Raw genomic sequence first — 15,410 nt, 5'->3', positions numbered from 1 at the left:
TACTTGTACGCCAAGGTGCACAGGTCATGTACAAGTACTTAAATACGTGTACCGTATGTACTATGTGAGTGCCGTACTGAACTCCGTACTCCGTGCCTACAAGTAAATACGGTGTAATTACTCCATACGGATGACTGTATTCAATTCCCAGTACAGTATAGAAGTACTGCGTACGGAGTACTTGCTTGTAAGTTCTCCATATCATGCTATGGACTGTATCGCGGAGTACAACTGTGCGACGTGCAATGCGTGTAGGAAATACGTGTACGTGTATGAATTCCTCCAAATAATAATAATAATAATGTTACAAGTACTGTAGTACTCCGTACGTGCCTCGCAAATACATGTTTACATGTACTTACTGTACTGTGGGCGTGTGGAGTACCTACCGTATACTGTAACTCCGTACAAGTACTTGGCATTTAGCAGTGTCTGTACTCCGTACTCCGTAAGTAATACTGTGTACAGCAAGTACAGCATTCCGTACTTCTAAGTACTGGTACATGTAGATGTCTACTTGTACAACAGGATTGAGTATATGTACGGAGTAAGAAAGTGTGCTATACATCTACAGGCACTCCGTACATGTACAGCTACTTACTTACACGCTGGCAGTGGCTTGAAACAAAAAAGCGGGGATCTATTCACCATCCCTTGCTGGACAGTATAGTACACGTAGACTTCAACCACGTATCAGTGGCAACGTGTACTCCGTACATGTGCATGTTCCGACTGTCTCCCTCCCGACACCCTGGTTCGACCGAGGAATGCATACAAGGACATGTAATTACAAGAAAGTCCATACACCTAAGTGTACTTACATTCATGCAATTACTTCGGTGTACTGTACTTACTCCGTAAGTACCTACTTACAGTAGTATGTACACGCCGTACTCCTTAATTGACGGAATACTCCGTGCTGACAAGTAATAATAGTGAGGACCTTGTACTGTATGTACACTGTACAGTAACCTCATGCTCAACAGCCGAGTTCGTCTAGCCAAGATAGATTAGTCTATCTATTAGTCTATCTATTAGTCTATCTTGCCCATTCGGGCAATCCTCGCATTAGGCGATTTGAGGATCTTTGCCCAAATGTGCGTTTCGTCTCGTCGGATAAACCTCGTGAGAGTCCGTATCAAGAGATCCTCGCGGTCAGGATCTGCCTGGCCCACGATGTGCGTAATAATAAATTCGATGAACGCTCAATCTTTTTTTATTTCATCGCTTGCATCATGGCAGCGAGACTTGCATGTTCTGGATGACTTGGGTACCACTTCGTGACACTCTCGCTGCCCTGTGGTGGGAATACACCAGTTGCCATTCGGAATTATCGGTGCATTCGAGGTGACTTGCCACTCATATGTCCATATGTCCTTGACAGCATCCCACGATATCCGCCTAGCAGCGATGAATCATAGCGCCTGTCACCATGAGCCGGTGCCAAGCGGTGCCTCCATGTACGTTGAATGCAATGGACTTGGGGGGTTGCCGCGGACGCAGAGTCATATTGAATGCGTTTAGAGATTCACCGTACGTCTTGACATGCTTGTCGGTATGCCATATGGGGCTGCTGGCTAACAAGTTGAGGTTGGCTCACTGTAGGCACCGCAGCCCGTCGCTGCCGTCCGCGGGCATGCGTGGGGAATGTCATCGACTTCGTTGTGTCTCTGTTTTGCGGGATCGAGTCACAACAACTTAGGCTCGGAAGCACGTCCTTGGTTTGATACGCCGGCGATCAACGGCCTTTACAAGCGGCACTATTGAGTTCCAAGTTTTGAAAATCATGGCGGACGGGCAAAAAAGCAAGGGTTTTCATATCTCCATGACCATCCGTAGATATCATGGGCCACCTGAAGTTGACACGAGTCGCAAGCCATTCCTGGCTCTTTGTAGTCATAATTGGCCTCTTGTCCCACCATCGTCCAGCGTCAACTGCATCGATATATAATTACCACAATCGGACTGCTGGGAAAGGGTCCATAGCACTTGTCAGGATTCCTCCATCATTGGAAAAACTAGTTGTTTTGCTCGCGTCTCCAACTTGGTCTGTTGCATGCTTGACCGCCCTAGTACATCCATCAGCTCTTTCTTGTACGGCTGTAACCCAGACAGACACTGCAGTCCCATCACACCAGATTGTCCTCATCGGGTGTGTACCATTTGTTGTTCTGCCAGTCATTGTCAGCAATGAGCATGGGCATATTCATCATCCAAATCTGCGAAGCAACAAACGAATCGATTGCTAACCACGAGAGGCCATCTGGGAAGTGTAAGGCCTCGCCCTTCGGCTTCGGGGCCGTGTGAAGCTTGATAGAGAGTCTCGCTGCGGCTCAGCTGTGTCATGCTGGAAGAACATGAAATTAATCTCTAATGTCACGTTATAATTTGTGATTGTTTAAATTTGACCAAGAGTTCATATCGAGAGATACAATTTTCTTGAAGCCTGACCAATTCACACAGTGGTTGGATGCCAGTACAATTATTGAGGAGCGTTGGAAGCATTTATCAAATCATTATACCCCCATCAGGTGTACAGATCAGAGAGCTATCAGCTGCATGCATCCTGGCTCATCATGGGCTACTTGTTCGAATCGCTCCTCCATTTTCCTTGTTCATGACTTCTTTCCATCCTCAGAATAAGTCTCCTTTCACACAATTGATACACGAGAATATTTTCGTTTGCAGTTCATAGTACTTCGTTCGACACTTAAATTCGATCGCATCTTTGCATATCTTTGCAACTAGCTCCGCTACCTAGGCAGAGTCGTAATGCATGGCTGTAGGTGTTTTTATCCAGGAAGCGAAACGCAACAGGGATTAAACAGGTGGAACTCGGTTGAGCAAGCCAGTCCTGACAGAATGCTTGATCTTAGAAGCGAGTGCGATTCGCGTCTTGTTAGCTGTGTATATGGGCATATGCATACGTGTGTAAAGCAGCTTTTCATCGATTCAGTACCTCTTCGCGAGCTCTGCCTTCGATACCGCAAGCCGGAAAAGCTGAGAAGAAGATTTAGAGGCACAGCAGTCCTTTGATACAGTCGATTTCATTATCCTTGAGAGCAACCGTAGGGGCCAACTGAATGCTCCGTATTGATGACCGATGACTTCACGAGCAATATCTTGTCTCTTGAGTGCCTGAGCCGGTTATGATACATCCTATCACCTGTCATGCAATAGATATGTTTTGCCACCCGGCACGGACATCGCAACACGATAATCCAACACCCCCAGCATACAAATCGTGTTCACATAAATATGATAAATAAAGCCCACCCTAAAGGCACATAGAGTATAATAGGAGCATCGCAAGACTTGAAGTGACGACCGTGCAGCGCCCTCATTCCTGCCATCGATTACCTCGATGGGTCCTGAAGGATACACATGGTGGCCAGATAACTTTTTGGTTGATAATGACAGCCATTGTTCCTGCTCTGACAAACGCGACTACCTTGCGAGCTATATCATGAAACCCTATTTATCCAGGATAATGTTTAATTTCGCTCTCCAATGGATGACATACTTCCTTATGCCATCACCGCACCCATATGGTGATCCAAGATGTGCAAACAATTAGCACGTTTGAGCCTGTTTAGTTGAATGCGATGATGTGTCAAGATCGATGGCTAACAAGCTGTTTTTGTACCCGTTAACTGCTTGTGCACTCGTTGTGTATACTCCCTCGTGCATGTTGATGAGAAAGCCTACTTGAGGCCAGCTTTTGTCACGGTGTGTGGCCTGTTCATACAACACCAGTCAAGTACCACTATCTCAGCGTTAAGCAGCATATAAATCATGAATTCTCCGCCACGTGGAAGAAGAATGTGGTTAAATGGCTCCTGTTGTCTGGAGGAGAAGTCGTCTGTGTAGGTGAAGAGTATCAGCCAGCTAATAAATCGCCCAGAGAGAGTCCAGGTAATATCCTTTTCATCACACCATCAAATATGGAACGTTTCAAATGATGGCAATTGTATGTATGGCGAGTATTCTCTTGAAAAACCATGCCAATGTTTCTCGATTCTGCTTCGTAAATGCTGCGTCGGGTAAACATCCAAAACACTGCATGATTGCCACTCGTTGATCGAAATATTTCAGCTACCTCTCGTCAAATTCAAGGTTCTACACTACTCTAAAAGAAATTTCAGGCCAATTACCTCGTAGAAATACCAGATATATCACTTCGGTCTTCTGACACCATTCAGACTTGAATGCCAGTTTCGCCATGACGCGACAAGGAAGCTACGACGTTATGCAATGGCTCAGAGGGCACATGTTCAGCATCACAGCTGCCCATACGATACCAACATGCAATTACAATACAAATTGTAGAGGCTGCATTTTCAAGGTAGAAAATTAGGCGGAGTGTGGGTATACTTCCTCAGCATACCGGATATTATAATAGGAACACTGCATCGATCATCAAGTAGGCGAGAGTTGTGAAATTGCATTGAGCAATGGAACATCACCAAGTTTTCACCGAAACTGAGAAATCTTGAACTTTTGAGGACAACAAGTCAGGTCAGAACCAGCCATCTAAAGTTCGCTCATGACAATATACAGAATTGTGAGGAATTGATAGCAGCGAAGGCAGGAATTGATAGCAGTTGAAGGCAGGAACGCGCATGAAGGCCAACATTGTTGGATGCTCTGACCGATAGCGATGTACGTACACTATCTGCAGGTGATAACGGAGGATAGTTTGCAGCTAGATAGAATTTTCGAGGATGGAAGCTTGACGTGATTTCGATCTCGAGGATATAGAAACGCTTATTCTATACTGCCTTGCGTTGATTGATGAGTTCTTACCTTGGCGAAATTGAGACCGCAATCCTTATCAAACTCTGAGAGACAGAATTCGAGTGATTAGGTGCTTGATATTCTGAATCCAGTTTGCGACGCTCATGGAAGCCGAATTTTGTAATATTCCTGCGGCGACGACCAAGTTGGACCATGATAATTTATATTTTACTTCTGGCTCGCCACCTTTAAATGCTAGACTTTTCGCACATTTTGAGATACTTGATATTCCTTGGTCAATGGGTCTCAGTCTCAACACAAGTTGGTGGTATTAATTACAATGCAGCGTTGGCGCTTGAAATGACTACCCAGTCATCTCTCAACAATCCAGTTTGATGTTGCAGATGATCTCTGCAGGACAATCGAATACAAACAAGCTATCCGTGTAATCGGTCTGGCTTCTTGTGAGCATTATACACCGCCGGGGCCTTGGCCTTGAATTTGAATCAGGCTCCACACCCTTCCGAATGCATGGGTGTTGCTTCGTTGAGTGATTCAGTGAGAGTAGTTGTCCCAATGTCGTTCAAATGTATAGTGCATTTATGCAATATGGGCAACTGGGACAAAGGAATGGTTTCTGTGTTGTTGAGTTGATGGGTAGCGAAGCTCATTAGCGTACGTCATGCAACTGCTTCAAGGCAGTCATACCTTTATCATCTGCGATCAAATAGCAATATAATGTCGACGGAAGTCTTTTTCCAACGTAAATCTTTGTGGTGTATGTTGGATTCAATCTCGCGAATCGTAAAGTATATTCAGGTGGGCAATCTGTTAAAATAATGGCCATATTGGAATACTGATTCTGGCGAAGTCGGTGCATCATGTTGTCGTCCCCAAGCCAACAGCAAAAGAATCTTGATCCACGCAACAAAGACCTGGATCCAGAGAGAGCACTTCATGGTTTTGTCAAACGTCTCGATTCGGTCATGAACAGCGATCCGGCAGGGGTTCATCGAGTGTCTGTCAGGTTTTGATGCAGGGACCGCAACGAGCGAGAAACCTCAATCAATCCGTGGCTCGCATAATCACACGAGCTGTAATAATACCACCCAGAGAGAATTTTACGGGTGTCGACAAGCACCTAACCAGCCCTAGCCATATTCTTTGCAATAACCATTTCTATTCCGAGTCCCCTCACATTGAAACGGATGCTGGCAACTCATGCTTGACTGCGTATTGTCCCACAATAATGATGCCGATCAGTCGAAAAGCCAGTCTAATGGGTATACTTCCAACTATGTCATAGTGTTGGGCGAGCTCTGGTAATGCATTCGTGTGCCTGGTCACCCAAACCATCGCCCTGCGTTCTTGGCAGTTCGATGAAGTTGCAAACTCGAATGCGCCAGCTTGGCGTCAACCACGTATTAATGACCGAACAGTAATGTTGGTCTGTTGTCGACTTTTTAGCGTATGTTGATTTCCAATAGTACGGGCAACGAACTTCCTCATAGCAGCCCTAACAGACCCGAAATACCAACTAGCGTTCCTAGCTTGAGTTACACTTTAGCCACAAACGTCCCACCCGGCCAGGTTGATCGCTAGTACCTTGGGAGGGGCGGATACACGAGCACGACGAGGGTGGGGGAGATCGATCTCACGATTCGCAGTTCGGCTTGTTCGCGATCGTAACGTGGAGCACCATCTTGCTGATCAATCTCGCAGTATCAGGGGTCCAGAATCAATCGCCCTTGGACTTTCTCGCTGGTCTGCCAGGGAGCACCAAAGCAGTTGCTGAAATTACCATGATCGATCCAGGAAGGAATCCAGTTGGCTCAGCGACCAAGTCCAACGTAGCTGCTCCGGGGTGAAACAATTCACCCATCATGCCTCAAGCACCATGTATGGACGGAACATTTCAATACAGTTTTCTCTTACCGAGCATCCGCGCTCACGCTTTCATTCTGGACAGATAGATATTCGCAGAATTCTTGCAGTGGAGTTTACGATGAATGAGTTTTAGGGACGTTGAAGCATTACTACGTTTGTTTAGTTCGCGCTGAACTATAGAACTGTAGTACATACCACTGTCCCCTATTACCCCGCTATATGCTGTCGTCGTCACTTCCAACAAGTCTCAACGAGACGAGAGGCAAGTCCGTATGAATTGACACGGTGTCTTTCTTCCCAGCACGCAACACGTCACACATTATCGCACCCACACACACTCCGTTCCCGCGTGACCAGTCAATGATGAGTATTGATGGATAAGATTCTGTTTTACGGCGCACTTGTTTCCTCGTGGTGCCACCCGAGACAACGGGAACCGGCACGTTCTTTACAGCAACAGCGGCACTTCCCATTTCTTACCAACATGAAAAAAAAATACGAAACGAACGAAACTTCTTGCAATGTGATCAGTACATCTCCGCCACCGGCCATGTGTTTCTCACTGACGGAAATGCGGCCATGGTACGATGGACTTTTTACCCCAATTCTTCGAAGCGAGTATTCAGCTGAGAGGAAAGGTGTGTTAGCGTGGCACCGCATTTGTGAATAAGCTTTCCGCGTCTTACCCGCAATCCTTCCCTCAGCCCATTGAACCCTCCGCATTCGGATTGCGGCTCAGTTTGCATTGACAATGGCGTACATGGTAACATGTGGCCGTCAAATTCTTGCCCAAAAGAAGTGTTAGTAAAAAGGTTATTGTGGTACGCGTTTTTCACTTCATGTAAGGATCGTATAAGACAGCACATCACCTCCTTTCTCACCCGCTGAACGTCCTCCAACGAACCACATTCGTCCTGTCGAGACAGGAAGTGCTGCATCTGGCCCTTGCACTGCGCATCCAGTCTCGTTCACACATTCTGGACATTTATGACAGTCCCTTTTTAAGCCCACCTCACAATTTCCACAAGGGCAAGCTACACGATCATCTGCATCTGTGCAAATCGTCGTATAAATTGAATTTCATCTTCTCGCCGAAGAGCAGCTGGAAAATCCATTTATTCCGCATCGTACAAATCCAGAATCAATGGCTTCACCATACTCCATTCTGCCTTTCGCGGCAGTTTTCATCGCCATCGACGCCATTACCGTTAAATCTGTTCTCCCAAAGCGCAATCCAACCTTGCATCATGCAGACAAGGAGGCACTCGCTGGGCAAGACATGTCAAAATCTGGTGAACCCCTATCAGAGCGCCGCTTAGTTTATGAATCGAGAAGCTTCGGGGAAGTAGCAAGCGCGTTGGTTTTCGGCACAATCAGTGCACTATCGTCGACGATGGTCCTTTTGACCGTTGCGAAGTTTGCCAACTTGATCGACGCGCCATCAGAAAGTCAGGCATACCAAGTCATACAAACCTCTTTGATCGGCCTACTTTTCGTCTTGGCACCTTATCTGCAATTTCGCTTTCTAGTCGTCGGCGCCCACTGGATTTTCACATCGGCAAATTGGAGGAGACTGAACTGGGCCGCTCGTGGAATACAGTTGTTCCTCATTGGAACATGCTCTTTCATTTTCTGGCGTCTTGGCCGCACGGCGTTGTTCACTTTCGCCATGACTCTTCAGACCCTACTCTACGGATTCACACTCCTCAATGCGGTTTCAAAACCATACTTTGACGAGCTTCTTCGCAATTCCGTTCTCCTATTGGCTTTCCTTACTGGAATTTCAGCCTTGTCCATCCTGTGGCACACTGCTAGTGTTTCCTGGAAACGACACAACATTACCGAGTCGACCTTGGCGGCAGCATTATCCGAGTTGACCGAGGTTCGCGAAATGCTGTTTCCCAAGCGAAACGTACTGCGGGTTCTGGAGGCCAAGGAGCGCGACTCGGCGCCCAAGTACTTGCTTCAACCCCGCTGGATGAAGAGTTTTAGTTTCCAAAGGAAGCAAGACGAAGAAGCCGCTTCGTTGCGAGTGGAGGTGTCGGACCTCGAGGCTAGGGAGACGTTCTTGACTTCCTCCCTTGCGCTTATGAGAAGCCAGCACGCAGATATCACGCACACCTCGTCAACGATCAAAAAGATTCTCCAACCATGGTTCCTTCTCATGATATACTGCTTCTATCGAGTCATTTTGGCACCTCTTGCGCTCGGCTGGCGCACATCTTTCCTTCCTCGCAACGTCCCATACGATCCTCTTAACCTCCTCTGCGGTGCTTTCCTTCATGCAAAACTACCTGGCTACAGCGCTCTTTTCTGGGCATCGACATTGAATATCGGTCTCTGCAGCGTTATCCTTGTGGCTGGCGTGAATCCCGTCATCGCGGCCTTCCATCACGTCGCAAGATGGATTCCTGGCCTGTTGAAGCATGCTACTGCTGATATCAAGCTAGCTCTGGGCCACGTCTCGGCTATTTTCGTCATTTCTGGTTTATTCTACCTGCGAAACATGCCTATGTTGATGCCAACTGAAAAGTCTGGTGATGAGCCTTCCAATATCATGTCATTTGAATATTGGTTTCTTGCTGGCAGCGCTATGTCAGCCCTGGCGGTCGGCTTAAGCCATAAGACACATTTCGGAGGGGCAAGGGAGCAGCGTAGGTCTAGTCACGATGCGGATTTGGGCGGCATTAAAATCATGTAAGGTTACGACCATCATTGAAACCCCTTGTCTCTCTTCGATTTATGGGAGTACGGATGAAGACCAAGAAGTATTTCTCGTGTCTATAACAACATAATGGCCACTCTCCCGTTCTTCGTTTGATTTTGTATTGGAGCTTGTTAGTTTGACTGAATATTAAATAATCTCTCTAAAAGCCTATATCTCTTCTTATCTTGACGAAATTTCCTTTCCATTGAAGAAGGGTTGAGATTTCACAACACGTGGCATTGATCGCATTACAGTTGACTTTTGTTCGCGTACGAGTACCTAGCAGCAAATTCCAAGCTGGAACGTAGCAATGGCCACTCGAAAGTAAGGAACTCGCTCTCGCCCACCCGGGTCTGATACAATGCTGCCTGGTGTAAAACATGGGGACAAGAATAACTACAATCACCTTCATAAGTTATCAGAGTGTATCAGTATCTTGGTAAATCTGTCTCCTCGAATACAACGAAAATATGTTATCATGGCTGGTTAATGTTCTTGGAATTGAAACCAAACGAATAAACTACAGTGCGGGTTGCCTTGCTAGCAGAGTTTGCGAATGAATTATGCGCATGTTTCTGATCCTGGAGGAAGATCCCTGTCAAATAAACCATGTGCATATATGTGCAGTGCAAATTATTCGAAATGCGAATAAATTTCAAGTCTCAATTTCACGTGTCACATCATGATGAATATCGTGTCAATAATACTTGATTAAAAACCTGATTATATCCAAAAGGTCGCTATGTGTAATATTAATCAAGCCCAATTTTCTATCGCAATGGCGACAATGCTGAATTCGGAACTTGGGAACATTGAAGACTTTCTGACGAGCAACATGACATCATGCCTTTGTGGAACTCTGCTGAGAATCATGACGTTAGAATTCTCATGACTTCCTTTTGTCGTGCAGTCCCAGAAAGAGACTCGGGATTACGATGGCGGGAAGAGAGTATGAATCAGCCAGAGTCTATGAGACAGCTTGTAGATGATTGAAGTACAAAGCCAGACGGTGAGCGAGGGTTAGAATATGTGAACTTCAGCGATGTAGTTGGTAATTTGTTCGATTCATGTTGACAACTTTAGCTCGCTTTTATCGTCAGTCGTGAACCTAGTTCCATCCAGATTTCTCTATGCCAGAAAGGCATGGCGAGGTGATCTAGTTCTTTATATAAGTCCGTGTCGGTCACACGCAGATCCCAGTTTAGTAGCTTCAACATTTCTCTTTCCATCACGTTAATGTCGCCGATATCGAACCCAAAAGTATGTCCCGCATAGTACGTCATCGTAAACCTGGCCCATTGTTTGTTCTTGAACGCGGTATCGTATAGAAATTTATCGGCTAGGATGAGTGAGGCGAGAAAAATGCGATACGGTGTGCAACGTAAACCCCAGTGTCCGGGTTGCAGCTTGGCCTTCAGACGGCCCATGTAGACGAGAGCAGCTAACAGAGCAGGTGCGGTCACCTTGCACGCCTTGACGATATGGCCGATGAAGTCGTGCAGTGTCGGGAAATCATGTATGAAAACTGTGGTTGTAGAAGTATCCTGCCGCTTTATTGCATCGGAACGGTCTTTCGATGGCATCTGACGCGGATTAAAACAGCTAGAGGAAATGCTCGACTGGCACGTCATAACCCTGCTGGCAACGCGAGCAATGTGTTTAATCATTTGCCGGGTAATGGGTTGAGAGGAGAGTTGCTTGTGATGTCCAGCATCTGAGTGTTTGGCAACACGCCTCTCACTCCGCTTGTCTCCTCCCAGCGCCAGCATAATTCAGGATTTGTTGTAGCTACGCATGTGATGTATGTTCCAGAGTTGAACAAGGTGTGTTGGCTTGATTATGGCAACGTGAGTGAGGTATCACGAACACAAAGGTATACCGGGTTACTATCTCATATACGTATATGACCGTGTCAACCGGCTTATTGAAACATTTCGATATGCATCGTGTCCATTGTCACCCAGCCTCCGTCAGATTGAGAAGTTTAAAGTGGCAGTTCCTCGTCATGAGTGTCCGGATTGAGGGAAGCAAAGTCCGGGAATCGTTAGGTTGAAATTTAAAACTATCTGTACACGCAAGAGCGAATAAATAGCGGAGACCGCTAGGTTGGGTGAGTGAGCGATAGTTAGCACTAATGTGGCAACGAGTTGATCCTTACACGTTACACGTTCAATATCTTGCCTGCTTTGCCAATAAGATTACAACTATGACGACGGCCACTGGATATGAGAATAAGAATATCAACATCCGATGCTTGAAGCCAGCAGTCATCAAGTTGTAACATTGTAATTTTTCGTAGAGTATATCTTCGTGGGAATCAATCTCTGAATATTCTTGTCATCACAACTTTGTACTTCTGCAGCACTATCTGTCATTTGCCGCTATTGGCGCCGGGGGCGGCCGCCACATTATGCGTTACTGAGGCGGTAGCAGAATGGTCGCACCGCCTGCTACACTACGTCTATTATTCATTAGTGCACTCCCTTGTGGATGGTGGGATGCCTAATCAACCCCTTGGCTTGATGTTTAGCTCACCACCAACGATTTCATCAACACCGTCAGCTTCAGTCACAGTTTGTAAAACTACATTTCATACAACGTTGGTACAATGAAGTTTGCCAGAGGATATTCATCGCCCGTCTGTTGAACGTGACAACTGCTTGGACAAGGTAGACATTGATCTGCTCATGTTATGTCGTTCCTGAAATTGTGTATCGTAAACAGGGCACGCGATAGTCGCCAAACTCCAGCGCCTCCGCCGAAGCTGCCGCCTGGCTGTGACCTTGAGTGATGCAGGAGTTCCCGGGCATCTTGGCGGCAGTGTACCCGATAGCTCATTTCGGGTTCGGGGAAATGATGACAGCCTCTTGGGGTATGCTAGCTACTATCACCACCAATCACCTTATACGGGATATACACATTGGTCAATTTTTTGGATCTGTCACAAAGACCATGCTAGTTCAGCAAGGCAACCATCTGCCTCGAGAAATCACGAGAACTGGCCCCCCCCCCCTCGAGGGCCCACCTCCCCCGCATCAAAGGACACTATTGACAAGGATTTCCATCATCGGCCGAACTTTCCACTGTCGTGTTCGACATATTTGCTGATCCTTCCCAGCACAGCCGCGTACAGCTGAATGCAGCAAGCGCCAAGCTGTTCCTTCTGGGTTCTTGTGGTTGATAATGCATGCTTCCCTCATGTGTGTCAAGGATGGAAGGTTGGCTGTGAGGGTCAAAATCGGAATGTACTTGCCTCCGAAGTTTCGAGTCAGTTCTTAGTTCAGAAGCCGTCATCATGATTCAAATTACTAAGTAACATCAACATCTATGACCTACGAGTGTAACCGAACTCCACCCTCGTGTAGATTCATATTGGGTGGTGAATGGCCAACATTCTTTGCATCCACCATGCAGAGCATCTTCACTTTCATAAGTGGGAACACGGTTGGCATGCAACGAGTGGCTTCTATGCGGAGAAGACTACATCATATAGCGAATGGTATCTATAATAGTACAACCTCGTGACGCGAATGCGCTGAGCTTTCCTGTTGGTTTTCAGGAGCTTTGAGATGCTGTAAAACGGATGATCTGGTGGTATCATGTAGTGATAGTAGAAGAAGAAGAAAAAGAACGATGCAAGATGATTTGGGTCATATAACCACGCCAAAGACCTCTGTCGTCCACCTTTTTGCCGGGTGAGGAATTGCGTGATGCAGTCTGGTCATTGAATCATATATCCTGCTCAATTCGAAATAATTTGAGCAGTATATCAATAATCATTTGCGCATTTGATGCAAGAGCGAAAGTAGCAGCAGCCGTGAATGTTATCGTTAGGTTCGTCTGTAGATGTCGCGACCCAGATATCCATGTTCAAATGCTGGCGTAGAGCTTGCCAAGAGAACTAATGCTATTGGCGCTGGACATCAAGCTCCCAGTTTTGACCATGAAATAGGAGTAGGCATGTAGGTACCCAAGTGCATCCAGCTTGGGGACAACGCTCCTCAAGAAACCCTCGGTGTCACCCGCGGTAGGGGCAAACTCAGTCAGCCAAATGGGCTTACCACCACAAGCCTTGTTTGCGGCCTCAAGATGGTCAAAAAGGGTGCTGGCATACTCAGCCTCCGAGTACCAATGAACATTGCAGAAGTCGTAGTGGCACTTCTCCGACTGGCTATTGCAAACGCTCACAAAATTTTGGAGCCACTGGATGCCCTCATTGGCATTGCCGCTGTTGGTGATGGCGGGAGCGCCAATGAGAATCCTTCCAGCGTACTTGTTCATATACTTGGTGTGGCTGGCAGCGGCTTGTTGGGGAGACAAGTTGGCCTGACCGGTGTGGTCGGGTTCGTTGAAGCTGAATAAGGCCTTGGAGCCACTGGCGATTGCCTTCTCTGCATTCGAGTCCCATGTGCTCGCGCGATCCGATTGATCACCCCACAGCATTGGTACGTAGTTGAGATTGGAGCTGAGGCCAGTTGTTGAGGCAGCCCAGTCGTATGCCCAGCTGCAGGTAGGGCAAGATGCGCCGAGAAGATTGGCCATGGATACGTCGTTATATGCCAGACCTCGCTTCGAGGGAAACGGCATGGAGCTGTTGTTTGCGCCACCAACGCTGCTAGTTCCATTGCGATATGGGTTTTGCGTAGCCGCGGCTGCGGCCGACGTGGAGGAAGACGACAAGGCAACAGCAGAAGCATAAGATGCCGTCAACGTGGCCTGGGCCACATTGGCGGAGGATCCGTCAGCAACGGCCTGCGTTGCCGGTGTTACTGCGCCTTGGTGTACGATGACGTGTTTTGTTTCCCACTCTGTTACGATCCGAACAGCTCGCTTATCTGCTGCGTGCCGAAGGACGTAACGATATGGGTTGAACGCTAGCGCTTGTTGAGAGAGAGCCGTAAAGGCGACGAGCGTGAGAACGTTTTGGACAATCATGATGATTTATGATCGATATGTGACGAAAGAGGTGGTGAATACTCCCAGGGGAAAGGGAAATGGATGAATTGATTTTGTAATCTTTGGCGTCCAGGCCTCGTCCGATAACGTCTAGGATTACGCGCAAAGGACAGTGGATAGGCCTAATAAGGAGAGGACCGATGAGAATTTACCGGTGTTCAAGGAAGGGAAAGGGGATGTAAAGAGTTGGCCTAGCTGGCCAGACAATGAACCATCCGGTGAGTAGCAGCAAAATACCAACAAGGCTTCGATGCAAACGTCGTGTGAGGCGAAGGGAGAAGCTGTGATTCTGCAGCAGCCGTCATGTATTATTATAGTCGCCTAGACGAGTGCTCATGCACAACTAGTTAACCTCGAAAGAGGTCAAACAAGCAGAAGACAGGTGGAATCCACAGATGGATTGGGCATGAATTAGAGTTCAGCAAGGACGAGGACACGAAACCCGGACGGTGAAGGTGACTGATAGAGTCTGCTCAAGGCAGCATTAGACGACATAACTGGTCGTCAAGGCAATGTTTCCTGCTGCCTACAAGTGAGTACAAGTACGAACACGAGTACATGTCGCGTACCTCTTCTTCTTTTCAGCCTGCAACAGCTCATAGTCACCATCGCCAGCTCCGACTTCTCCACAATCCGAGCCTGTGCGGGTCCGGGGCGGACCCGAAGCCACGCCACCGACGGCAGCCAGATAACTAGGTGAATACTAATAGTCCGTTGCCCATGATAGTACCCTTTCGGCGAACCGGCCTGCGGCCAGAGGAGTGGAAAATAACAATTGCAAGTCCAGGAACATATCATTGTATGTGCAGCTATTTGTTCCTACTTAATAAAAGTACGTGCCTCCTGAGTGAAATTCACACTTCGACATTGCCAAATGCATACCCATGCCTACCTACTACAATTCCATTCCGTTGCGTGACAACCGTTCAGAGAAATATTGCAATTATCTCGCGTCTTGGACGAATCGTTTAGCACAAGTGCCAAGAAGCGGTAAGATGCTTCACCACGGACAATATCGGTGTGGGTGGGAATACGACGCGCGTTGAAGCCACGGACAACGCTTGGGATTTAAGCTCTCAGCCACGGCTCAAACATCGTAGAGTCGTTAGTCAAAGCGCCAATT

General features: G+C 47.2%; 3 protein-coding genes across 3 annotated transcripts; 1 reads left to right on the top strand and 2 right to left on the bottom strand.

The window, feature by feature from the left end:
• Positions 1-7,768: 7,768 nt before the first annotated feature.
• On the top strand, positions 7,769-9,325 carry DCS_04646 (uncharacterized protein; the record flags this gene model as incomplete). Its single annotated transcript, XM_040801953.1, has 1 exon — positions 7,769-9,325. The coding sequence occupies one exon, from the start codon at positions 7,769-7,771 to the stop codon at positions 9,323-9,325; it is 1,557 nt and encodes a 518-aa protein (XP_040656986.1).
• A 1,085-nt stretch (positions 9,326-10,410) lies between these two features.
• Positions 10,411-11,100, bottom strand: DCS_04645 (uncharacterized protein; the record flags this gene model as incomplete). Its single annotated transcript, XM_040801952.1, has 1 exon — positions 10,411-11,100. One exon carries the CDS (start codon positions 11,098-11,100, stop codon positions 10,411-10,413), a length of 690 nt encoding a protein of 229 aa, XP_040656985.1.
• A 2,101-nt stretch (positions 11,101-13,201) lies between these two features.
• On the bottom strand, positions 13,202-14,266 carry DCS_04644 (uncharacterized protein; the record flags this gene model as incomplete). The annotated part of the gene is made up of 1 exon (XM_040801951.1): positions 13,202-14,266. The coding sequence occupies one exon, from the start codon at positions 14,264-14,266 to the stop codon at positions 13,202-13,204; it is 1,065 nt and encodes a 354-aa protein (XP_040656984.1).
• Between the last annotated feature and the right edge of the window lie 1,144 nt (positions 14,267-15,410).

This window comes from Drechmeria coniospora, chromosome 02 (assembly GCF_001625195.1).
Source record: "Drechmeria coniospora strain ARSEF 6962 chromosome 02, whole genome shotgun sequence".
NCBI lineage: Eukaryota > Fungi > Ascomycota > Sordariomycetes > Hypocreales > Ophiocordycipitaceae > Drechmeria > Drechmeria coniospora.
This window is presented reverse-complemented; position numbering and strand designations above follow the sequence as displayed.